Raw genomic sequence first — 27,415 nt, forward strand, 5'->3', positions numbered from 1 at the left:
TTATGAGATGGGTGGAGGGAGGGGGGGAGTCACTGTCCTTAATTCCCCTAGTATGAACAAGACAAAGCACACCTCTAGTAGCTACACTCACTTACCCGCATCCAACATATACAGTTGCCCGTGTTAGTTGTCAGTTTGCAGGAGAGACATCAAGTCTGCGCCTACATTGTCATTGTCCTCTCTTTCAAGTGGCTCAAAGATTATGGGCAAGGATTCCAACAGCGCAGGACGGACACGTCCCTCATTAGTGGTATGTCGACACACTTCAAAAGAACGCACAAACTTATTTCTAATCCCATTCCTGGCCAGAAAGTCAGTGCGGATACAGCCAAGGGTTTCCTTTTTGCCCATGTGACCTCCCATCACTGAACAATGACCCAGTTCTGACACTGTGCAGCGAAAAACACTACGAGTTTGGTGATAGTTTTGTAATATTAAACTTATGATTTCTCAACGCAAGGGTTAGGTGCGGCTGTTGGAACGTGCTGTTGCTCCACCGTTGCTGTTGCGTTTGTGAGTCTTTGTGGCTTCACTAAAATAGTGCCAGCATATTAGTGTGTATGTTAAGGGAATGAGACTATAATAGCTTTAGTATGATAGCTCAGTATCATATCAGTTTAGGTAATTTATCAGTATACTAATATATTTCACTTCTTAATTTCTGTACACGACCTAAAAATGAGTCAAGGCGCTATGTACAGCTGGAAATTATCTACTGTTCTGCAGTCTCCCCTCAAGCACCACCTGACACCTCTCACACCCACCCCAGTCGTCAGCCACAAAAAATCACTAATAAGAAATAACCTATTAAATCTTGTCCTCTAGTCTCAGCATGTCCGCAACACTTATCATTTATTTTTATAGATGAATGAATGAACTTATGCTTCGTAACCAAGTGTCTTAGTGCTCGCACCTACACATCCAATTCCTAAATACCCATACGAATAATTTGCTACCAAGAAATATTTTCTCCTCGTTCCCTGCTGGAGATCCCCGTTTGAAAGGAAAGGGTTGTGGCAAGCTAAGCGTGAGTTTTGGAGGCCCTATATTTGTTCCAAAATAATGACGCTAATGTGTGGATCTCAGTAAAACATACCTACGATAAATCCCCAGAGTGCAATTATTCAAAATACTGTTTTGCAGCAAGCTTAATCAGGTCGTTGTGGTGGGCTACAAAAATTACCTCAGTTGTCATGGAGTTTTGGTAGCGACTGCGGTGTCCACTCACCTGCCAATCATGAAGACTGAAGCAAAGGTTAGGATGGAGAGGCTGTGTTGCCCCTGCACCACCAGGTAAAAACACACACACTACTGGCGGGAACGCACAACTGTACAGTACATCCACCACACAACGTTTATCTTGACCATACTAGGGTTGCCATATCCTGTGCCTCATCCAGCCGCAAGCCTTGCATTCAGATGCCTAAACCAACATATTTTTATCATGAACTATATATTGTAATAGATTATTCTTCTATCTATCTATCATTCAGACCTTCAATGCCCCATCAGGAGCGTTGAGGTCCGGGGTTAGAGTACGTAGTCCAGATATTTTTGTCAAGAGTGGCCAGTCACCACCCCTGAGCGGTTTCATGAAAGCAATAAATCCCAAAATCCCCTCACATATAAAACGTTATGGGCTTTATCCCACGAAACTACCAGACGTCATTTGCTTAAAAACGTTACGGGCTTCATCCCACGAAAGTATCAAACGTCATTTAGTTATAAACGTTTTGGGCTACATCCCACGGAACCACCAGACGTCATTTGGTATTATACTGTAGTTAACTCCCGACGTTGTAAACAGTTTCCTGGGCTTTAAGGAAAAATATGTCTTATCACTCAGCATAATCTCCTGAATGTAGCACTGCATCAAATGAGCGGATTGTAATGAAGTATAACAGGTGCTGATTAATCTCAAGGTTTAATGCAAGTCTAATTCAACATACAAAATAAGCGTCATTGTGATTCATTCAAGTTTGATCTGCCAGTGATAACAAGAGATTTTTCACCGTGACAATGGATCTCACTGAACTGACTTGTCCTGATAATGTCTTACTATATTTTTACTAAATGTGTGGTGGACGGGTCCGGATATAACAACTGCCATGCATCATACATTACTCCTTTGTCTTCATACTCGGGACCCTGTGGCCCCAATATCTTCTTTTCTTCTCGCGAAGCACCACTCCTGGATCATTTGTTACTGATGACGGCGTCCTCGGAGCTCCGTCGTTGCAGTTTTCCTTGGGTTACATCGGGGTAGATGGGCCTCGTCACGGGACCCTTTGGGCCCGAAATCTGTATTAATATCACAGTGTCGCTCCCGTGGCACCGGTCGACTGGGATGCCTCGTCTTCGTAGCTCTGTTGCCATCACCTCCTCCAGGTTACGGCAAGAATAACGAGCCCTATCGCAGGTTCCTGTATCCCCAGTCTCTCCCCTAATATCAATGGACACACTCCTATGGTACCCGTCGTCAAGTATGGCAAGTTATGAAGGGAGAAACCTGTATTGTACACGGGAAAAATCATCTGATATATTACCAATATGTCGGGAATCGAACCCGGAACTCTCAGGTGAGAGCAAGGCAACATACCACTACACCACGACCTGGTCGTGGTGTAGTGGTATGCTGCCTCGCTCTCACCTGAGAGTCCCGGATTCGATTCCCGGTATATTGGTAATATATCAGATATGGCAAGTTATCATATGCTGGCATCACACCTGCGTAGCCTCCGTCGGCACTGGTTCTTTTAAGGGAGAGAGGGAACCACCACCCTTTAACAACATTGTGCATATGACACCGGGACAGTTATCAACAACAGTTTTCTGCTAAACATTTATGTGGATAATTGCTCTTAAACTCATAGTTTTTGCTAATAAATGTAATTAATATAACATCCGCAAAGAAACTTCGACTCTGGTGTCATATATAACAGGATTATGTTTTAGACAGCACTATTCCTTAATGGATATTGAACACCCACATACAGTAACTTAGCTCCACTCTTCGACTTCTAAGTGTGAGCTCTGAATCTCGTCATGAGAGCCTGAATTGAAGAATTGAAGCTTTACTCTTAGCTAGGGTGAGAAGGGAATGGCGATTTGCCTGGGTATGTTCGAAGAGGGAGAGGGGGGTAAAGGGGATTGCAGGAGGAAACATACTTGGATGTGCACATGCACAATGCTTGATACCAAAACATTTGGTCACTGTTGCCTGAACCACTTCATTTGCCACTGAAACTTTCTTTCCTTCGTGATGTAGTGATTTAGCTTGTAAAACACTTCTGTAGGTGGAATATTAGGCAAATGAGGAAATAAGATCTTTTGGAAACATAGGCATAATACACTAAATATAGATTTTACTCTAACACCTGATAATTTCACAGGAAGAGAACTCTGGCGTCTGACAAAATGAATTTAAATGTCCTAATCCTTTGGCATATCATTTTTCAATCATTTTAACTTAAATGGGCTACCTTGGCTAGTGTCAGATACGTTTACCTGTCACGTACCGGTAAGTAGGTCTACCCAGCATTTTCTCGAGGAAGGAGGAGGGCAAGGAGAGAGGAATGGGGCATCTGTGGATTGAAGTCAAACATATTTCAGATCTTCGCTACTTTTGTCTTTCAGCGTGTTAGAAGCACTGCCAGCATCCTAAGGTTTCGCTATTGTTGTTGCTGTTGCGTAACTCAACCGTCAGGTCGAGCAGACCCATCGACCACAGGCAAGCAACTGCTTCTAGGGGACAGGTACAGCGTGCAGGAAACCGGCGTCCCCTAGTAGCAGACAGCACCTTGTCCGAGTTGGACCACCGTCTTTCACCACGGCGAGGTACAGGGAATTATGTGGAGGTTTGGCTCGTGGATGGGCGTCGCAGTTGCTTAGCACCACACACGGTGCACAGCGCCACCACATGTAGGCTACTCGTCAGCGCCACATCCAAAGGTAAAAGCTATGAGGAAGGAGCTGATATTGGAAGGCTAGAGTCTTCTACTGACTTTCATCACAGCAAAATGCTAACTTCCCACATACACCACATCAAAACAGCACATTGCCAGTATCACGTTAGAAATATAGTGGTAACTGCTACAAAAGAATAGTGATGCTGGGAGGTCAGGATCTTCTACTGACGTTCACCATTGTCAGTGATCAAATATCCCACATACACCACGTAGACACCATAAATGAACCTCACATCTTCAGTAATGTGTCTACACCTCCCAGGTAACAGCAGTTAATTGATTTTACTGGTACTATCTAAGTATTTCCTGTCGTCTAAGGACTGTGCACAGAGAAACGGCCTCTCATATCTCACAAATGCTTTATTAGCAGTAATCATTGATTCTTCCCTCATAGAACAAGCAGATAATTACAGTGTATCACATTATGTGCTCCATAAGGATCAGATTATAACAACCACTCTTCTTTAGGGTTGGTTGGTTACCACTGTACTTGCTATGCAATATATCTACAGGAAGGGAAAAAGTAAAAAAACATATTAGCTCTTTCTGAATGGGAAAATCATGGTAATTAAAAATTTGAAAGATAAATAACTATTAGTAGCCAAGGACGCTACTTATTGCTCACATCAGACTATAATGTAGTATCAAGTTGCATTGTGCGTATCAAGTACGTAGTAGCTTAAGTGTTCAGTCTCTCTTAGTCTTCCGGTGAGTCAGACAACGGGAGACGAAACAACGAAGGCACATGTAGACGAGGTAGAAGATCAGCAGTAGAACAATTGCCGTCACTGCCACCACCGTTAGCCACACGTCCACGTTATAGAGCTGGTACCTGCACCAAAGATTGCTCATTAGTAGAATCAATAGTTCTTCGCATATCTGGCAAATGAAGGGTATACTAGTGATGTGAATAAAGGGTAGATCAACTGGCAAGAGGTTTTGTGAAGGGAGCAGAGGAAGGTAGAGTTAATGTCAGAAACCATGATGCGTGAGTGGAGAATTTCAGAACAAGAATATTAAATCAAGATCAGTGGGTGGAATGCATAGAAAGCTGAGAGGGAATCCTACCTAGTATAAAAGAAAGCTCTGTAGTACCTAAGGAAAACTCACTTGAGCATGGAGGACAATCAACATAGTTATGAGGAAATTAACTACCGTATACTCTGAAACATGTGAAAAAATTAACTTTGTCAAAGGCATGGATTTAAAGGGCTAATGTAGCTTTTTAGATAGGCCATACGTTTCTGAACAAAGTAATAATCCGGTAGGTAACTCATGAGAGATTCTGCATTTTGAGACTTGATAATCTCCAGTCTCACATACAGATTTTAAGCTGCTGTTTCTATACTGTACGTTCCTCAGACTAACAACACTGAAGTGACCGATGATAAGCGTCAATTTCAAAGTTTATCAGAACACTACACACTTTCCTGACTTAGAACTGTGTAAAATGAACTCGTGGTGTGTGAGAACCTTTCACGGGATAGAGCAAATTAAAATATTGATATCACCAAGAAGAAAGAGTCCTCGTCTGTAAAAAAATAACGCAATAAATGCTGGCTTACATGAGTCTCGTCTGGCTACTTTCAGCCATTAGATGCCAATGAGATTCAGATATTTTCGGGTAGAGATCTCAGAATCTTAAATCCATTTCTCATACATCGTTTTTTTTTTTTTTTTTAAGATTTCATCCCATGAACACAAAAGTAAATACAATCATACCCGCATATCCTGCAATGTGTTCTGGGTGAGGTAAACCCTCCCATTTAAAATCTGTTTACTTACAGATTCATCTCATGCATTCACCTACATAGTGACTGTCAGGTGGATGGCTACACTACAGATATAACTGCTCTTCCTAGTACGAAATTTTATATCTTATATCCATTTCCTAAGTCATTTTTTTCCATTAGCTAATTCGTCAATATATATATATATACTGTATATAGATAGATATATAGACAGATATATATATAGAGAGATAGATATATATATATATATATATATATATGTATATATATATATATATATATATATATATATATATATATATATATATATATATATATATATATATATATATATACTGTATATAGATAGATAGATAGACAGATATAGATAGATAGATAGATAGATAGATATATAATATATATCTTATGGCTGAACCTACAATCAGGGGAAGAGATAATACAAGACAAACAAGGCAAGTTGACCAGTCCCTATCTGCGGTTCAAAATACAGCAGGTTGTTGCCATTCCACCGACATTGCCAATCAACTCTGGCGTCCAAAGAAAAGGGGCATCGCAGCACCAGGAAAAAGGTAATTAACAGTTTAGCTCAAGTGAAGACAAAATTAACATCTCATCAGAGGAGTTCAACCTGCAGGAACCATGATGAGAAGAATGGGAGAAAATTATTTGTCTTGCCACATCCTCTCTCAGACAATCCAGACAACTGTTACAGGATGCCTGGAATACGACAGAAAGGCAGAGAACTGAATGGACTAAAACTGGATCAAACTAAAAGGAGCCAGTGAATCAGTGACAGACACAGTTGGATTAGTACTTTTCTGTTAAACATCTAGTATATTATATAGTCACAAGCATTTGCCCTGTCAGACCAGTAGTAACGAGAAACCCGAGTGGAAGGGACAGAGTTAGGGCAATAAATGCCAGTAAGTGAGGCTTAAATTGCAAGATACAAGTCGACAAAGGAGAGCAAGATCTTTCGCACATACATAAGAGTACTTATATCCGCCCCCCCCCCACTGTCTCTCTCTCTCTCTCTCTCTCTCTCTCTCTCTCTCTCTCTCTCTCTCTCTCTCTCTATGTGTATATATATATATATATATATATATATATATATATATATATATATATATATATATATATATATATATATATATATACAATATAAATATGTACTGTATATATGTATGTATGTATGTATTCATAATTATTGTCTGGCCATCATATCATCCACTCATTATAGGTCGCTAATCAGACCAATTGTCCCTCACTGATCACCGACATATAGTAAAAAAATAAGTGTAGGGAAGGGGGGCGGGGGAAGAATCTGGCAAGGGAATATCTGATCTGATCCACTAAAAAACGATGGTAATGAATGGCTAAAGAAAAGGAGGCAAGGAAAGTGAAGACACTTCGGTAACTCATATGAAAACCTCCAAAGGAGTCAGGGGTATAAAAACAGAGTCCATTATCAGGCTGCCAGAAGCTCACTAGAACTTCTGACCATATGACAAAACAAGGCACATGGTTTGACTATCCTATTACCGAATAAACATGCAAACATGGCCTGTACACAATAATTCAAGGGTTCCAAAAATTCCTGACAACTTCACTCAAGACTACTCAAACTGCCGCCCAGAGAGACACACCAACAATAGAGAATTCCAAAGCACAGGACATTTAGGCCCCAGTCAAACTGCAGGTACGACTTATCGCAAACCACCCGCGACCTGCAAGTCGTGGGTGGTTTTGGTGAGATTTACGACCGGTCTTCATATGTCTCGGTCTAGCCTCAGGCCACCATGGCGACCAAAAAATCGTCACGAGGTTTTTCGTGCTGCACGAAAAACCTCCCCGCGACCACCGATGTCGTGGCACGGAAGCCGCCCGGTGGGCTGCTGGACTGCGTCTGGCAGGCTTACGGACCGCGACTGGTCGGCGACACCTGATTTTTAAGCGGTGGTTGCTATCCGGATGGAGGCCGGTCGCCACCCGCTCTGTGCTGTGGCCGTCTGCTCTCCGTCAAGGCGACGACTGGACTGCGGCGGCCGCCATCCACAAGCCTCTTGTCAGGGGTGGTGGTTGAAGTCCGGCCGCCGTCCAGCTGGCGATTTGTCGAGCGACAGGCTGTGGGCTGGACCGGGACCAGCCGCCGGCCAATCCGCGGCTGACGTCGGTGAAGTGGTCGCGGTCTAAACTGTAACAGGACGCGGACTGGCCGCCGTTTATTGGCGGCCTGCCAACGACCGGCCGGCCATCCGTCAGTGTCTTGACCTGTGTGTACCTGGCCATGGTCGCCGTTCGGCCGCCCACTGGACGGACGCTGGACGAACACTGGATGACCACCGGTAGCCGATCGGTGGCACGACTGCTCGGAGACCTCCGTGGTCGGGGACTGGTTTCGCGATTTTCAGGTGAGAGACAAGTCGTACCTGCAGTGTGACTGGGGCTTTAGGAGGAAGACTGACGTGACCTTCTTGACTACCACACGTCCTAAATCCATAATTATCACAGCTTCAATAACAGCAACTGATATCGTACCGGCCATCACCGTCCCAGCAACTTCACTGTGCACCAAAGATGTCTCCATTGCAGCCATTTCCAATACAGCACTTTCCTCAGATGTCACTGATGATCATGCTTCTCCCAACGCCTACTCCCACGCTCAGTACAAGTGTCACAGGTATCTCTATGATAGACTATCAGCGAATTCAAGATGACAGAGAAGACCGTCTACAGGACCTTCCCCAGGAGCTCCAGCCGTAACTCATTATGTAGCACCTACACAGGTGCCACAAATATCATTTTGTGACGATTGTAACAATACTAATAATAATAGTAGTAGTAGTAGTGATACTACTACTACTACTACTACTACTAGTAGTAGTCGTAGTAGCAGCAGCAGTAGTAGTAACAATAATTTTGGACTTTATAAAATTAACTTGAGAAAAATAATAAACTTTTTTAAAGTAATAAAGAGAAACACACCAGGATAAAGAATGAGCAAATGAAGATATGGATAAAAGTCGTGGAGAACTATCCTTGGTATTATGAAGTACCCACCAAGGCATAAGAACGGCAGGGCAGCGAAGGTGGGTGGCACCGCGGTGTCTGATGACGTACTCGATCCAGTAGGTAGTCCAGGCCCCCGGCGACATTGGCTGGTCACGCATCACGCTCGACCGACGCGCCACTTCCTCCTTCATCCTGTGAGAGTATATATGCAACTTCCACACGCACTGATACAACAGAAAGAGTCATTAATAACTGAGGTAAGCTAAAACTTTCGTAAGAGTAACCGTTTATTTATTTATTTTTTTTTTCCATGAACCACTTCGAGTATAATCTAATATGGTGAAAAGTTTTATATAATTTCTCACCTGTCAATTTAAGAATAGGAAAAATACACGTCCATGTATGATTTACCCTGTATCATGCATAACATCCAGGATGCTGCTGCGTAGTGTGTCGTAGGTCAGGTCCACCCAGTGCAGTGCCCGGCCCCAGCCCTCACGCTGTGCTTTATTAAGATTGTGCCTTTGGTCTGTGGCCACAGGCAAGCCAAGGACAGGAACTCCATGGTAGGTGGCTTCCTGCAGGCTCAGGAGGCCCCCGTGTGTGATGAATAACTTTAACTGAGGGTGACCTGGAAATATCGAATGTAAGATTGTGCTTCGTAGACGACATGACAAATCTGACATACAGCTGAATGAAACCACCTGTACTTTAAAGCTCACAGGTTTTTTCTGAAGTTCAACCCAAGGTGGCTTTTGACAAGACAAAAGTTATTTAACCTTTGGATACTCATTACGGACTTCATTATATTCAGAATACAAGTTTATTCTCATCGTGGCTAACAGGATAAAAGCTACTTTACATCGCGTAGCATTTCAATCAAGAATTATGGACTCGATTATATTAAAACAAACGTCAAACAATTCCTTTTACATTAGAGATACACAATACATGCTAGTATTTATACACATTTTAAGGAGCTATATACAAAATAAAAATTTCAGAATATGTTATAAAGAGAAGAACTTTAACCTAAAAACGAGTTGGGCGTGTGACAGTGAGGGAGACATCTTTGAGAATGAACTGGACGTCTGCCGATGATGTGAGTAGTCAGGATGGGATGAATGGACGATATTGGTTAATGGAGTTCACTGGATCATTCCATAAGCGCTGGGAGCCTGAAAGCAATGTGATTCTAAGGGCGCTCATTGACTTGTTCCCTTGGTGTTGGACTGCCACAAACAATGCGTTGCTAGGAGCGTTCAGTGGCTGTCCCTCGAGACTTGGCGGCTTGAAGCAGTGTAATCCTAGAGATGTTTAATGACCCGTACCCTCAGCGTTGGACGGCTTAGGGTAATTGGTTCAGAAGTACATTCAGTGGCCAGTGCCGTCAGCGTTGTATGGCAGAGAGCAATGTGATCCTGAGGAGTGTTCAGTGACTCATCCTCTTAGGAAGGACGCTTTGGCATTCTCTATTGGTGGTTGTTGTTTAGACAGTGAAAACCAACATGTCTGGTACTGAACATGGATATTAAGGTACATGGTTACAGTGTTTTTTAAGATGTGAGATGGGTGTTCTGCGATATCCACCTTCCTCCCATGATGGTCAGTGGTTAGTTAGGAACATATTTGTCTACCGACTCCACAGAAGTCATTAAGGCAGAGTACCACATTGAGTATAAGATTTGAAGAGAGAAAGTTCTGTGACCTCCACGTCCCTCCTGTGATGGCTGGCTGCCCAGAGGTCAGAACATCCTTTCATTTGACGCAATAGAGTTCACGGTGTTCGGTACATGCCCACACTTGCAAGTGATTTATACACGGTGCACCTCTTATTCTTTTTTGGGGGAGCGGGGTGGCTCAGTGGTAAAGCATGTGACTCGAGATCGCGAGGTCGAGAGTTCGCGCCGCACCCGTGTAGCTGCCTTTGCTGGGAGGGGTAGCGCTCTCCTGTAATCCTAGCAGGACTACTATGATCTATCTAGGTCTAGCTCGGGGGAATAATCGCTTATTCCTTTCCTGTATCATATCGATGCCTTGATCCTCCATGACGGAAGAATTATTCGCCCATCTCTTAGCCACTCATTACATGACTGATATTAGTGCAGCATAAAAGAATTTTTTAATAACACGAATCTGAATATGCAGTTAACTAGTGAGTAGATTAAATCAACCATGTATCCCCTTGCAGTAATAAATGTACAATAATTTCATACCTTGGAAATTAAATAACAACATTATTTATTATCTGCTCAGCTTCGTTATATCTACATAAAGGAACACGAGGCAGTTACAGAATGCTGGGTCGTCTCAAAGGTGAACACTGACCGAGCACATCCTGCTGGGGAAGCCACTTGTTGAGCCGCACGTTGGGCGGGAGTCCCTCCATGGTTTCCTCGTCCCACTTCCACAGGACTCGCTGCTCCAGCGACGCGAACACCTTCAGGAACACCGACCGGTACCTGCCGACACAATTACACATTTAATACCTCCAGTACCAAGCCGGAACAAGTAACCACACACACACACACACACACACACACACACACACACACACACACACACACACACACACACACATAATGCGTTCAGCAGTGTGTATCGGATCTGCTACACTGCCTTCAGTACTATATTTTGCCCATATCCTACAGAATGAAGTATATCCTACTCTATTAGATACCATGTACTGTATAGTTCCTAGTAATTCAAGTCAAACGGAACGGTAATAAAATCAAAATTCCAAGTATTATGGTTGATAAGGTACATTAACAAAGGTAGGTACAGAATTAACAGCAACACTATCAATGTCCATTACAACGATATAATGGAAAGGAGATACTCACTTCTCTGGCATGTCAGAAGGCTTCACCACGGATCCCAGACTAAAGTAGATGAAGCCTTCACTACCTGAACCAGCAGCCCACTCCTCCAGATCCTCAAATATATACAAAATAATCTGTCAGTGTTAGAAGTTATTATTGCTGCAAATAATGTATTGTTACAAAGTAATTTATTATATATTAATGGATGAAAATAAATAATGCCGAATATTTGAAATCCAAGTCGAATGAGTCCCTTCCTTCAGAATGTCATTTTAATATGAAAATTCATGGTGGTTTAGTCTTCAAACTCTTGTCTTTGAGCTGGTGGACTGCTGACTCTACTTCAGGAGGAGAAGGACTCACCGGGGAAAGCGGCTGTGAAGGACGGCAATGGATACCTCCAGCGTGAACCACACTGGGAGTGTAAGGCATCGCCGGCGTTTCCATAGTCCGCACGCTAAGGACAACAACAACCTCACTCAATTACATACACTGTGTCAGTCCCACATTATCAAGTCTGAGACAAAGGGTTCAAGAAAAAGCTGCCATAATCTAGGCCATTTGAGGGACAAAGACCGACACTGATCCTATTATACATAATAAAAAAAAATAAAAAAAATCTGTCACCTGTGGGTGAATCGAACACAAGGTATGGCCGTCCCAACAGCCTCCAAGAACAGAAAGTGAAGATATCCATCTTCCAGCGACTATTCTTTTTATTCACCTTCTACCAAAGGCAGAACATATATGACAAGTATTCCTTGTTTTTTCTTTTCAGGGATAAATAAAGCCATCAGGAGAGTGGTCAAGATGCCACCTAGCAGCCGTGGCGGGAGTAGAATCCTTGATCATATATACTTGATATACGCTACTAGACTTATCAATACCTGCCAGAATGACATACATTTATCTTGTCAAAGGTGCACTTCTATGGCTTCTTTACAACAGCAATCAGTCCTCTGCTGTTTAGAAAAACTCACCATGAACCACGATTGGTTTTCTTCATCGAGTCATTGGAGAGACTTACTTCAGTGGTGCATGCAGCAATATTTAGGTTATGGCTACAGTTTTTTTATTATTATTATTTATTTTTGCTTGTTGATGTCTCTACTGTTGAGCCATTTGAGATACGTTACTTAATTGTACAACCAGTTGTACAATAAAACAGAAAGTACCAATGTAATATGGCACTGCATGGTTGTACTATTTACACGAAAAATACGTCGTCTCTCCTAATACATTCGGTTACAAAAAGTGGATCCAGTGCCAGACCCTAAAATACATCTGATTTGATGACACTTTGAAAATAAACTGATATAAAACAAAAACAAAAAAAAATGGTCTGGCCAAGTACTAATTATATAGTCTGTTGCAGATATCAGCATGGGTCAATTAACAAATCTTTGATTCATAGTTTTGCTTGCATGTACAGTTGCCTACTGCATACTCTTTTCCAGCGATTATCGCAATAAGTCACTACTCTTTTGAACCTATTGGTCGTTTTATTAATAAATCTTGGAAGTTTTCAGACATTTATATGGCTTACAAAAAGTAGCCAATAAATTAAATAGCTGCTTATTATAGTTTATTGATTCATTGATTAAGAAGTCATCCAGTGAACTAAATGACTGAATTAACAAATTGTTTTAAGCAGACAGACAGACAGACAGACAAATAATCAACTTTCCCACCTGTTAGTGATGAAGAGGCTGCTGCTGTTGACCCTCAGTTCGGCCAGGCTGGGCACGTCGTCTGTAAACAGCTTGCGAGATCGACAGTCAGCATCCATCCTAAAGTAAACACGAGAGCCATGAGAGCCACTTAGGCCTATTAAGTGTACCAGGGACAATTTGAACACTACACACTGTGTAATTGTCGATATTAAACATAAACTTTTTATATCTGCGTGATGCAGTTGTCATTGCGAGAGTAAGACAAGCTTTAACTCTGCACAGATTGCACGTAGTGGATGGTTAATGTGTTTTGAAAATCAAACCAGGCTCTTGATTTCAGTTCAGTTCACGTCCAACAACATTATATATACGTAAAGAATCAATGGAAATTTATTGTAAGTCTCAATTGAAGACAGTTTGTGTGTGTGTGTGTGTGTGTGTGTGTGTGTGTGTGTGTGTGTGTGTGTGTGTGTGTGTGTGAGTGTGTGTGAGTGTGTGTGAGTGTGTGTGTGTGTGTGTGTGTGTGTGTGTGTGTGTGTGTGTGTGTGTGTGTGTGTGTGTGTGTGTGTGTTCCAGAGATTTGCTGCTCTCTTCTACAAGTTAAAAAAAAAAAAAAAAAAAAAAAGGTTTTCGTATCAGCTAACTGATAATCGTGATACAACAAAACTGGATTAAAATTTCCTTCATGGGAATAAAAATCATGCCTAAAGTAGTCTCTGCGAACGATTATGAATTATTGCATTCGGGAAAGATGAAAGTCGAGAAACCATGGCCTGTCGAAATGAATACTCGTATATGAAAAGACTATCACTAGCTTTCAAATGCAATACTTGCATTACACGTTTCTGGTTATTCAGCTAGGTTTTGCCAATCCATTTATAGAAATTACAAAGCAAATCATAATGATGACGTTATCGCTGATCATTGTTTCCAGTTCAAGAGGAATGTTGTTACTTCACTGCTGCATCACCACATAAAATCAAATAATGCTAATGTATGTACACACTAAAACGTGCGTGTATGTGTGCGTACATGCATAAACGTGAATGTTTAAGAAATGTGCGCCATAATAAGAGTTTCTCTGTACCGGAACTGGGCTTGGGAAATGTTTATGGTAGGGATTTACAAACGTATCATGAAAACTAAGTTCTAGATAAGAGGTGATACCAAATAGACAACCAGAAACAAACTCAGAGAAATTTACTGCCAAAATAAAGATTGTATACATTAGTGTGAGCTTTCTTATTACGTCATTTTGTATGTAGTCTTTCACTGAAATAGCCTCCATGGCAAACACTAGTGCAGAAAGATATGAAATCTTTTGATGGAGCTGAATATAGTCTGTGGCCTCGTGAAGTGTCCTTAAATGAACTGATTATCATAATGCATCTGCCTCTGTGAAGCTCAGCAGTCAGTGGATCTGCTGCCAAGGAGTCTAATGATCCCTCTGCTTCTCCAAGTGCAGGTGATTTTGGCTATTAATTTAAAGTTTGGGCTAGAAGATACTATCTCCATACAAGACAGCAGCAGGTTGTAGGTGTAGACTGGGCCATTCTTGTTCCCACATATATACTCTAGCTGTGCCAAAGGAGATTTAATTAAATTTCGTTTGCTACACCCTGGTCTTCCCTGCTGATTGAATGGTTGTTGTCATGGTAGACTGCAAACTCAGTTGAACTGTCTTCACTGGGGTCAGAGAAGTTAAAAAAAAAAAATAAAATAAAAAAAAAAGACTTGAAGACTTGGGCAACATGAGATTAAGTTCACTCATTATGTGACTCATTCTCCTTCTGGATCATCAGGAAAATGGACTTGGCTCAATTGCACAACATGTAGGTTTGGAAAACGGCAGCTGCCGTAATGAAATCCATTCCTTTCGCCTTCTATCTGTCTATTTATTTATCCACCTCTCTATACCCAGACGTTTTTGTCCCACAAAGAGTGGCCACAAATTGCCTCCAGGTCACTCCATCCACTAGAGTTTGACTGTCTTGCCTTCAACTCACACACCCTCTCTCCCTCAAATATCTCTCCATTTTATCCCCTCATCTCATCTTCGGTCTTCCCCTCCACCTTCCCCCATCTACCTCACTCATGCACTCTCTTCTACTCAGTCTCTCGTTCCTCATCCTCACCACATGGCTAAACAATCTCAGAGTATTTCTCATAGCGCTCTTCATTCACATTCACATCAACATCACAGCATTCTTTTACTTCCTCATGTATCTGTCTGTCTCTCCACGTTACTCCACATGCTTCTCTCAGATAACTCATTTCCACTGCTCTCACTCTTGACTTGTGTTCTTCCAGCAAGGCCCAAGCTTCGCTTCAGTACATTTGAGTGGAGATCACAGTAGTCATGCACTTACTTTTTATTTGCTTTTGCACTGTAACAAATTTAAAGAGTTTTATAAAAAACGTATCCTTTAACATAAAAATGTTCATAACACCCCTTTAAGGGTAACTAAAAATTGTAACATAGCCTACCGTGGAACGTAGTACCAGTACATCCAGGTGAGGAAAAACTGGTCGTACAGAACGGTGAGTAGTCTGCCGGTGAAGGTGAGCGGAAAGTCCAGGTCCAAGACGAAATTACCTCCGATAGATGGAAAGTAAGGGGTGCCAGCCATATCACTGTACGTGCCTTGAATCACGTTGGGAGACACATAAATCACTGGTATCTGAAGAGATGAACAGATATGCTTTACTAATGAGAAACAGTTCTTGCAAATGTTGCATGATAAAAAAAAAAAATGAAACCTAAGGGCTGTGTAATTTCTATTACTAATGAAGTCCGTCATATTTCTTTCACCAAACATACTTTAAGTATGTACAACTAGACAGAAACCTCTAATATTATATTTCCAATAGCAATAAACAAGGTGCAGCATTACCTGATTTTTATATGCATAGGGTAAAAAACAATCCGTGAGAGTGATACTCAGGATGACGAGATCAAACTTTTCTTCCTGGATGCTTTGGAACTTGGGCGAAGCCAAACCCTGGGCGCAGAACGTGTGCATTACAGGCAGTATACTCTTGACCATACCCCAGTGGTGGGAGGTGAAGAGGTTGGGCAAAGAAGTGACGAAGTTAGTGTCGGGTATATACACTTCCCTCACGTTGGGTCGGACACGTGTTGACTCGAAGCCGGATAGGTAGGTTATCTTTGTGGACAGAATGAAAGAGATTAGTAATGCTATTTGCTCTACATCACGTTATCAGAAAGGGAAATTGTAAACATAAAGGAAGTACTGGAACAGACTAAAAAGAAAATTCCTCGGTGCTGCCTACCGTGTGGTTCCTCTGAGCAAGCTCTTCCGCGATGGCCATAATGAAGTTCTTGTGGCTGGGAGTCCCAAAGAGATCCACCACCAGGATCCGAGAGGCGACAGTAGTTTGTGTCGGCTCAGTTGTTGCCGCTAAGTTAACGGCCATCGCCATCTCCACCAACAACACCACTGCCGCCGTCACCATCACACCGCCTGGCAGCCACATATCACGGTATGATCTTGTGTAAATCAAGTGCTCTGAGTCAGATAGAGAAAACGTATCAAAATAAGTGGGGCTCTTCTGCTACAGCAGAAGTGAGGCAAGTGTGGCACGTAAACTGTGCCTGGAGAAGTGTAATGACACAAGCACACAAAGGTTGTTATGATGAAAGGCCGTGATGGCTCTGCTGAGTCCGGACAGACGTATGAGATCATTGATTTCCAAACAAGTGCAGTGAATGAATAATTGTGACCAGTGGCGTATCGACGGAGGGGAGGAGAGGGGACGAGCGGGGCGACTGCCCTGAGGGACACTCAAATTGTTTCAGATGTATATGGTTAACCGCCCCATTTCCACATGACATTGTGGGCGATTATTCAAAGTATTAATAACAGGAGCAAAACAGATATTTATAATTAATCACTAGTTTCATGCCCAGGAATGCCCAGCCTGCCAGATGTAGACTGCCTTTTGTCAGGCTGGCGATGGCGGGCATACGGTGCAGTGTCCTCGTTTGTCCGACGGTTACACAGATGATATGAACCATGTGAAAGCCATACCACTACTGCATCCTTGCGAGTGGAATGCGCTTTTAGTCTGATTAAAGTATGCGCGCTGGCGATTTTAAAGGCTCATGTCACTGATTTATATAACTGGCGCAACTAACTATCGTATGTAAAGGACAGTGCAAAACATAGTCGGTCTAGCCACAGTCGTCTGGTACAGGAACTTCATCTTAAAATCATGGCCCCAATACTACACTTGGCTTGTTTTAAGTATCCCTAGAATATTATGTGACATGTAATGCCAAAGGAACATAATAGAAGAATTGTGCCCACATCCTGAGACTATTCTTCCTAAATTTGAACATTTCCTCCTTTAGAAAAATTCTTCCACCATAAAAGAAGAATCATGAACAAGTAATTGATCTACCAAGAAATATATTTTTTGTGCTGTTCTGTGATGTTGAAAAAGTCTCATAATAACAGTGGCACGAGTCAGAAAACAGTCAACCGTTTTAGGCTAACAGCCAACAGCACTTTTGTTGTGTAACCAGATATATACAATACGATGACATGCTAAGCATGATATAAATTTGCAGACAAAGAACCTAATACCACAGGAAAACGAAAGCTGACAAGGATCCATCCGATAACTAGCATCGTCAAGGAATCGCGGAGAAACTTCATAGTTCATCTTAACCATTCTTTTCACTTATATTATATTTGAGGGATACAGGGACAGGAAGGACAAAATAAGAGTGAAATATTTCAGCAGAGTTCTCAGTAAAAATTGGCCACACATCCATATACTCATCATTCAAGCCTTCGAAATTCTTGGTCCATCTCACAAGCCAAGTAATCCACACAAACTTGCGATTCACAATTCGTGTGGGACAGAACTATTTCGTCGATTGCCAGGTGAAAAAGAAAACAAAAATGCAACTCTTGTCATGAGCATGTATGTACAGTACATTTTATAGAGTATAGACAATAGCTAATGTTTACTAAAAGACTGTATGATTTAGATGCTCCTCAGAGAGTTAACCTATTTTAGCGTTCATTCCTTCAAAGCTACACCACTAGGAGCAATTAGCAGCTCAACTCAGAGCTCACAGATCTACCAACTGTCCCAGTGATGCGATGCAACACATAACAAATTGTTTATCTTTCGCTCAGCCTTGTTACTTATATTCCCAGACTTTTGTCTTTGTGAACATTTGCTTCGTGGACTTGTTCTTAGCCAGGCATACCAGATGGTAGCTATACCAGTTGACAGCTATGCCAGATGACAGCTATACCAGATGAAGGCTATACCAGATGAAGGCTATACCAGGTGACAGCAACACCAGATGACAGCTATACCACATGACAGCTATACCAGATGACAGCTATATCAAATAACAGCTATGCTAGATGATGGTTAAAACAGGTGACAGCTATACTAGATGACAGGTATGCTAGATGACAGCTATACCAAATGACAGCTATACCAGATTACAGCTATACCAAATGACAACTATGCCAGATGACGGCTATACCAGATGACAGCTATACCAAATAATAGCTGTACCAGATGACAGGTATACCAGAGGACGGCTGTACCAGATGACAGACCAGATGACAGCTATACCAGAGGACGGCTATACCAAATTACAGTTGTATCAGTTGACTATTATGCCAGCCTGATGCAGTTCTCGGAAGACAAATGTGCCTGTTTTACTTCCTCTCTAATTCTATGTATAACTTGCCATGCCAGCTTTTAAAACACCGTAACAATTATTGCAGGAGGAATTAGATGACAGACCTGTGATCTTGACCTGCGACTGATAACTCAAAATCGAATTACTTAATTTTTGCCTAACCATTAATTACTCCACCAACTTCGATTCAGATCAAATGATATCTATTCAATTTGACTTTTCCAAGTCACCTTGACAACTGACCTTTCTTCCAACTTTGACCTTTTAGTGGCTACTCTCAAAATCGAATCTTTATCCTTGTTTTATCCTGAACCCATCCACAAAGCTTAGCCTACGTCAGTTAAAGTGTGTAAGTTGACCTTGCGAAGTGAACTAAACTTTTGAACTTTCGTTCTCAAACACAATAGGTCAACCTTCTGGATGATCCTCAGCTCATCCACCAAGATGAATTTAAATCAGATCAAAACTACATTAGTTATTTTCTTCACACACACAGACACATGGGTCGACCTTTGCCCTTGCCTTGTGACCTTGAAGAGTGACTGGTTGTTTTCAAAACTGAATCCCATTGTTCTTGCTTGACACTTAAATAACCCTTCCGCCAAGTTGGTTTAAATTGTATATATATATATATATATATATATATATATATATATATATATATATATATATATATATATATATTTTATGCGAGGAAGAAGGAACCAAAGACCATGAGCCCGCAATAACAGTTCCATCCAAGAGAAAAACAAAATACAATAGAAAGCCAAATTCAAGATCCGATCATTTCGAGATGCCTGGACATACTGCGTTTGAAAGACTGGAGATCATAGGCAGCAGGAAATACAGATAGAGGGAGACAGTTCCAGAGTTGACCTGTTGCATAAATGAAGGACTGGGAGTAACGGTTAACTCTTGCATTAGAGAGCTGGACAGAAAAGGGATGAGAGTTTGCTGCTAGACGGGTGCTACGAGCCCGTCGTAGAGGTGGAGGAATGCATGGAGACAGTTCAGAGGAGCAGTGACCATTAAAGTAGCGATAGAAAAGAGATGAAAATGCAACAGTGCGGCTTAGAGACAGATTGAAGGGAGTCAGTAAGAGGAGGAGAGTTAATGAGACGAAAAGCATTTGACTCCACCCTAGTGAGAAGAGCTGTATGTGGGGAGCCTCCCCACACATGAGAGTTGTACTCCACACATGGGCGGATAAAACCTCTGTATAGAGTCAACAATTGCGCAGGGGTAATGAAAGAACGGAGTCGGCTTAGCACACCTAATCTCTTGGAAGCAGATTTCACAAGAGATGTAATATGATCTTTCCAAGATAAGTCCCAAGTAAATGAAACCCCAAGCATGTTCAAGGAACGTGCAGAATTAAGCTGAATATTATTAAACATTATTAAACATTAGTGTATATATATATATATATATATATATATATATATATATATATATATATATATATATATATATATGTTGTTACATAGCCTATGATTTCATCATCCTTTGTGTAATTTTAACGCACAGTATGCTGCATGTTTGATCACGAGCGTGTTCTGCCTCAGTCCCCCCCTTCTACCGTTATAGCAGAGTAAGTCGTCCTTTCTGTTGTTCAGAGCAGGATTGTCAGCTCTTTGTCCCCTATGGCTTCATTTGTGCGTCCTTCTTACAAGTTGTATCAAGCTCTGCTGGCCCCTATATAATGAGCTCAGTCTCTGCATTATTGCCACTTAGACCTACTCATTTTGCTCACATCTCTGTCCTCCCCTGTACAGTTATTATTATTGTGAGTTTCTCAGGAAGTCTCCAACCATCTAGCAGCTGTGTGTAATTTGAGTATAACTGTTGTTGCATTTTTCTTGTACCGTGTAGCATAAGGTTGATTCTTGGGCCTAGTAAGGTTTTTGTAATTTATGTGAAGGTTCTTGTTGTCAGCCATCATTAATAATATTTTGTATCTGTAATAATATATCTGGCATTCACTGAGTATTATCTGGTATCTCATTTTAACAGGGCTGACTTAGATAAATTTACTCATGCTAATTTCGTGTTAATACAGTAGAGGCTATTGCAGTTAACCATATATTTAACCTGTTTTTGCCATTACATTATCCTTATGAGTCCTGAATGTTTTGTTGTTAGTTTGAGCATTAAACTTTAACTTGTAATTTTACCTAACTCTTTGTTTTGAACCTGGAACTTTGCGGGACAGTTTTCTCTGTTCCGTAACATAAATTTGGCGACCTCATATCAGGATATTCAGGATATTATCATAAGGATATTGCTTGATATTTTGTGACTGTGATTTATTCATGATGTCTACTATTACTACACTTGATTGAGCCAAAGATTTTTTGTCAAATGTGCAAACAGTGTGCGATGTAGAAAACAGAACAAAGAATGAACTTAAGCTTGTTGCTCAACAACTGGGAAATGCTGTTCGCTCTCATCATTCTAAAGATCAAATTGTTGACATGATTAATGAAAGCTTGTTTAATGTAACTCCTCCAAATGAGCAAACGCAGATTGAATTAGCTAAGTTACAGCTAGCTCTGCAGGAGGCTCGTGTTAAGGAGGCTGAATTTCAGGCACGTGCTAAGGAGGCTGAATCTCAGGCTCGTATTCAGGAGGCACAGATACAGGCTCAGGCACAAATTGAACTTGCTAGGCTTCAGGCAGACCATGAGTATCGCATGAAACAAGGTGGAACTGGATCATCTAGCTCTGATGATTTTGATGTGGCTAAAAATGTTAAACTTGTCCTTCCTTTTAATGAATCTGATTTAACAAAGTATTTTCAGTTGTTTGAGAGGGTAGCTACAGGTTTTAATTGGCCCAAAAAGTATTGGCCAGTACTCCTTCAAACTGTTCTCACCGGTAAAGCTCAAGTAACTTATGCATCTTTGCCTCAGGATCAATCTGATAATTATGATGTAGTTAAGAGCTTGATTCTTAAGGCCTATGAGCTTGTTCCTGAAGCCTATAGAGTAAAATTTAGGACAACTTACAAGCAAGATAAGCAATCCCATGTTGAGTATGCAAAAATCAAAGAAGATCTGTTAGAGCAGTGGTTAAATTCTAAGAATGTGGATTCTGATTTTGGTAAATTTAAGCAGATGATTTTGCTGGAGGACTTCAAGAGGTGTATTAGTAAAGATGTAAGCCTATATCTTGATGAGAGAAGAATAGATAATTTGTCTGATGTTGCAGTTTTAGCTGATGAATATGTTCTCACTCACAAGAGATATTCTAGAGAAAAAGGGAAAGCTGAGAGTAAGTACGTTGCCTCTACTCAGAGTACAGGTAACAGGAAAGAGAATAAAGATGATGTTTCTCAGGAAGTAAATACCAGCTTCACCTCTAGATTTCAGAAAAGTAAATGTACTTATTGTAGTAAGCTTGGTCATACTATGGAGAAATGTTTCAGGAAACAGCGTGATGTGAACAAAAAGGAGTCTTTAAATATTCAGTCAATTGGTCTAGTGTCCACCCTTGAGAGTTCCCAGAATTCTTTAACTGAGTTAACTGAACCTGCTTTGAGGGGTAACTTAAATTCTCATGATGGAGCTCCTCTTTTGAGCAGTAACGTGGGTGACACTCTCAAGAGTTCATGTGCTAATTTCCTGTCTGATGGTTTTGTCAGTCCTCTGGACAGTAATGACAGGAAATCAGTTAAAATATATCGTGATACAGGTGCTTGCCAATCCCTTATGCTGACCAGTGTTCTAGGCTCTAATGTTAATTCCTCTGATGAAACTGTAATCTTACAAGGTGTAGGGAATAATTACTTCTCTGTCCCTCTGTGCAGAGTGAATTTAGAGTCTGGTTTTGTTAATGGTTCCGTTATGGTTGGGTTGGTTGAGACACTCCCAATGTCAGGTGTAACTTTCTTACTTGGAAATGATATTGGTGGAAGTCAAGTGTGTCCAACTCCTCAGTTGTCTAGCGAGCCAGTGGCTGCGACCCAGGATTGTGATGTCCCTGATGTGTTCCCTGCATGTGCTGTCACTAGGGCTAAGTCTAAAGTTACTGGTGACTTGGAGGATAATGATGATGATGATGTTATCCTAGCTGACACTTTTCTTGCTAATTTGGACCACTCACCAGATGAGGCAGTACCCCGTAGTGTTGATAATTTGTCTCGTCAAGAGTTGGTTGAGTTGCAGGTTGCTGACCCTGAGTTGAAAGGTCTAGCTAACTCTGCTTGCAGTGAGGAAGAGTCAGCTGGTGCTTCTACTTGTTATTATATAAAGTCAGGAGTACTTATGAGGAAGTGGAGACCCCCAACAGCATCAGCCGACTGTGAATGGGAGGTTGTACATCAAGTTGTCATCCCTCGTGTTTGTAGGCAGGATATCATTAGAGTGGCTCATGATTCCAGTTTGGCAGGACACCTTGGAGTGAGGAAGACTGTGGCACGCATTATGAAACACTTCTACTGGCCAGGTATCTTCAGGGATGTTTCCTGGTATTGTAAGTCTTGTCACATCTGTCAAGTTGTGGGGAAGTGTAATCAGACCGAAAAGGTTGCACCTCTAGTTCCCATTCCTCCTTTTGAGGCGCCATTCACCCGTGTGTTGGTGGATATTGTGGGCCCTCTTCCTAAGACTTCTTCAGGATTTTCTTATGTGTTGACCCTGATTGATATGGCTACTCGTTATCCTGAAGCCATTCCACTTAGAAATATCTCAGCAAAGAACGTGGTTAAGGAAATGCTAGGGTTCTTCACAAAGTTTGGTCTGCCCAAGGAGGTACAGTCAGACCGGGGAAGTAATTTCATGTCAAACATTTTCAAGCAGTCTCTGAAAGAGTTGGGCATCACCCAGATCACGTCTTCAGCTTACCATCCCCAGACCCAAGGAGCGTTGGGGAGATATCACCAAACACTCAAATTGATGCTCAAGAAATACTGTTTGGAACATCAGAAAGACTGGGATAAAGGTCTTCCATTCGTTGTGTTTGCTGCAAGAGAATCTCCAAATGAATCACTGGGCTTCTCACCTTTTGAACTACTGTTTGGCCATGAAGTAAGAGGACCCCTTAAGTTACTCAAGGAATGCTGGCTGTCGGAGGAAGATGACGTCAACCTGCTGGAGTATGTGATGAAGTTCAAAGAACGGCTGTCCACTGCTTTACAGCTGGCGAGAGAGAATTTAGGAGCTGCTCAGGAGAAGATGAAGACTTGGTATGATAAGAAGTCCAGGTTACGCCACTTTCAGCCAGGAGATCAGGTTTTGATTCTGCTACCAGTGCATGGGCAACCTCTTCAAGCCAAGTTTAGTGGTCCTTATTTCGTGGAGAAGAAACTCAGTGATGTCAACTATGTCATCGCCACACCAGATCGTAGAAAGAACAAGCAACTACGTCACATCAACATGCTAAAGTTATATCACAGGCGGGACGAAAATAATCCAGTCTGCACTGTAGCTGTTCCACCCGAGTCTGCAAGTGAAGCTCTCCCATGCAGCATGAGCCTGAGTGATAGTTTGGGGAAGAATCCTGATATCATGAATGATCTCCAGACTAAGCTTTCTCATCTACCTCCCGAGGAAAGGCAGGAGTTTTCGGTATTACTGCAGGAGTACCCGCAAGTGTTCCGTGCCATTCCAGGAAGAACCACTGTGTTGATGCATGATGTCGATGTTGGAGATGCAAAGCCAATTAAACTGCCTCCTTACCGTGTGAACCCAGTGAAAGTTCCTCTCATCGAGAAGGAGCTTGGCTACCTGTTGGACCACAAGATGATTGAGCCCTGTCAGAGCGAGTGGAGTTCTCCTGTCACTCTAGTCCCTAAGCCAGGTGGGTCACAGCGGCTTTGCATCGACTACAGACGTGTTAATCAGATAACCAAAACAGACACTTACCCTCTCCCTCGCGTGGAAGATTGCATAGACAAGATCGGAAAGGCTAGGTACATAAGTAGGTTTGATTTGTTAAAGAGACACTGGCAAGTACCTATGACTGAACGTGCTAGGAAGATCTCATGTTTTGTAACACTAGGAAAGACTTTTGCATGTTCTGTAATGCCATATGGTATGAAGAATGCACCAGCCACATTTCAGAAGCTCATGAATGTTGTAACAGAGGGTTTGGCAGGGTGTGTTGTTTATATTGATGATGTATTAATCTTCAGTGACAACTGGAAAGATCACCTATGCCATGTCAGTAAATTTCTTGAGTGTTTGGTTCATGCTAATCTTGTAGCTAATTTATCAAAGTGTGAGTTTGGTCAAGCTAAAGTTCAGTACCTTGGGTATGTAATTGGTGATGGACATGTTGCACCACCAGGAGCTAAGGTTCAGGTTATAAGTGATCTTCCCAGACCTAAAAGTAGGAAAGAGCTACAAAGATTTTTGGGAATGGTAGGTTATTACAGGAGATTTGTTCTTAACTTTTCAATTCTTGTATCACCACTTACAGACCTACTGAAAAAGGGAGTTAAATTTGTCTGGACCGATAACTGTGAATCCTCTTTCAACAAACTTAAAGCTATCCTATTAAGTCAGCCAGTGCTCGCTACTCCAAATTTTGCTAAGCCTTTTAAGATGGCTGTTGATGCAAGTGATACAGGAGCTGGGGCTGTTTTGCTGCAAGAGGATGATCAGGGTATTGAACACCCTGTATCTTATTACAGTAAGAAGTTCACTCCACCTCAAAAGAACTACTCAACTATTGAGAAAGAGCTTTTGGCCTTGATTTTGGGTTTACAGCATTTTTCATTTTATTTGTGTTCTGGTTTTGACCCCATAGTCATTTATACCGATCATAACCCACTGAAATTCCTTAGTAAGTTTAAAGATAAAAATCAGAGATTGACAAGATGGAGTCTACTTCTTCAGGAGTATTCATTAGACATACAACATGTCAAGGGGAAAGAAAATGTTATTGCAGATTGCTTATCTAGACTTTAGACAGATTGTTTTAGAGTAATAAGAAATTTCCTTTGTAAATTTCTTTTTCTTTGTGGGGAGCTGTTACATACCCTATGATTTCATCATCCTTTGTGTAATTTTAACGCACAGTATGCTGCATGTTTGATCACGAGCGTGTTCTGCCTCAGTCCCCCCTTCTACCGTTATAGTAGAGTAAGTCGTCCTTTCTGTTGTTCAGAGCAGGATTGTCAGCTCTTTGTCCCCTATGGCTTCATTTGTGCGTCCTTCTTACAAGTTGTATCAAGCTCTGCTGGCCCCTATATAATGAGCTCAGTCTCTGCATTATTGCCACTTAGATCTGCTCCTCATTTTGCTCACATCTCTGTCCTCCCCTGTACAGTTATTATTATTGTGAGTTTCTCAGGAAGTCTCCAACCATCTAGCAGCTGTGTGTAATTTGAGTATAACTGTCGTTGCATTTTTCTTGTACTGTGTAGCATAAGGTTGATTCTTGGGCCTAGTAAGGTTTTTGTAATTTATGTGAAGGTTCTTGTTGTCAGCCATCATTAATAATATTTTGTATCTGTAATAATATATCTGGCATTCACTGAGTATTATCTGGTATCTCATTTTAACAGGGCTGACTTAGATAAATTTACTCATGCTAATTTCGTGTTAATAGAGGCTATTGCAGTTAACCATATATTTAACCTGTTTTTGCCATTACATTATCCTTATGAGTCCTGAATGTTTTGTTGTTAGTTTGAGCATTAAACTTTAACTTGTAATTTTACCTAACTCTTTTGTTTTGAACCTGGAACTTTGCGGGACAGTTTTCTCTGTTCCGTAACAATGTTTATATATATATATATATATATATATATATATATATATATATATATATATACTGGGTGTTTCAAAAGTCCCTCATTATTTTTTAGAAGTTATTAAAACTGTAATTAGAAGAGGAACCAAATGACAATTTGTTGCTGAGTCTACGATTCACAAGAGTTTTGGTGGCATCAAACTTGGCTTTATAAGTCTACTGGAAAGTCACTTGTACACCTCAACGTGGGTACTGCCTTTTTCGAAACAAACAAGCCACCATTTACGCATTCTTGGCCGACATTGGTCAACATTTCGGGAGTAACAGAAGCACACGCATTCCTGATCCGTTCTTCTAGTGTGGGGAGGTCTCGCGGCTTGGTGGTGTACATTTTGCTCTTAACGTAGCTCCAAAAACAGAAGTCGCATGGTGTAAGATCCGGCGAGCCAGCAGCCCATTCGATGGGACCAAGGCAACTAATCCACCGATCTGGGAACTGCTCATTCAGAAATGAGCGAACCTCATGCGAGCAATGAGCAGGGGCACCGTCTTGCTGGAAAATGACTTCCTGCATGTTGGCTACAGCTGACAGTCGGGGGATGCAGAACTCCTGAAGCATATGAAGGTAATTGTTTCCATTGATATTCACGTAATTTCCACCTTTATCCCAGAAGAAGAACGGACCAATCAGCCCAGCTGAGGAGATGGAACACCAGACAACCAATTTAGGCGTGTCCCTTTCATGTACACGGGTTTCCACAGGATTGTGAGTTCCCCAGATGCAGGTATTGCGCAT

At 41.6% G+C, this 27,415-nt stretch overlaps 1 protein-coding gene across 1 annotated transcript; it reads right to left on the reverse strand.

The window, feature by feature from the left end:
- Positions 1–4,655: 4,655 nt before the first annotated feature.
- Positions 4,656–27,415, reverse strand: LOC145389979 (UDP-glucosyltransferase 2-like). The gene is made up of 11 exons (XM_080265077.1): positions 26,906–27,415; positions 16,521–16,754; positions 16,121–16,393; positions 15,714–15,907; positions 13,245–13,343; positions 11,917–12,010; positions 11,575–11,666; positions 11,060–11,193; positions 9,143–9,362; positions 8,780–8,923; positions 4,656–4,800 (listed from the first exon to the last, which is right to left on the reverse strand). Exons 1-11 carry the CDS (start codon positions 27,413–27,415, stop codon positions 4,656–4,658), a joined length of 2,139 nt encoding a protein of 712 aa, XP_080121203.1.

Source organism: Coenobita brevimanus, chromosome 14 (genome assembly GCF_032717465.1).
Source record: "Coenobita brevimanus isolate Jiangsu-jjx chromosome 14, ASM3271746v2, whole genome shotgun sequence".
Taxonomy (NCBI): domain Eukaryota; kingdom Metazoa; phylum Arthropoda; class Malacostraca; order Decapoda; family Coenobitidae; genus Coenobita; species Coenobita brevimanus.

What these genes read in the sequence shown, in the direction of transcription:
- LOC145389979 (XM_080265077.1), bottom strand. Translation starts at nt 27,415, where the DNA reads ATGCGCAATACCTGCATCTGGGGAACTCACAATCCTGTGGAAACCCGT. An exon ending in CCAATGTCGGCCAAGAATGC is followed by an intron (nt 16,755 to 26,905) that starts GTAAATGGTGGC and finishes TCTGACTCAGAG; the next exon opens with CACTTGATTTACACAAGATC. An exon ending in CCTTCTGACATGCCAGAGAA is followed by an intron (nt 11,194 to 11,574) that starts GTGAGTATCTCC and finishes TTGTGTCGGCAG; the next exon opens with GTACCGGTCGGTGTTCCTGA.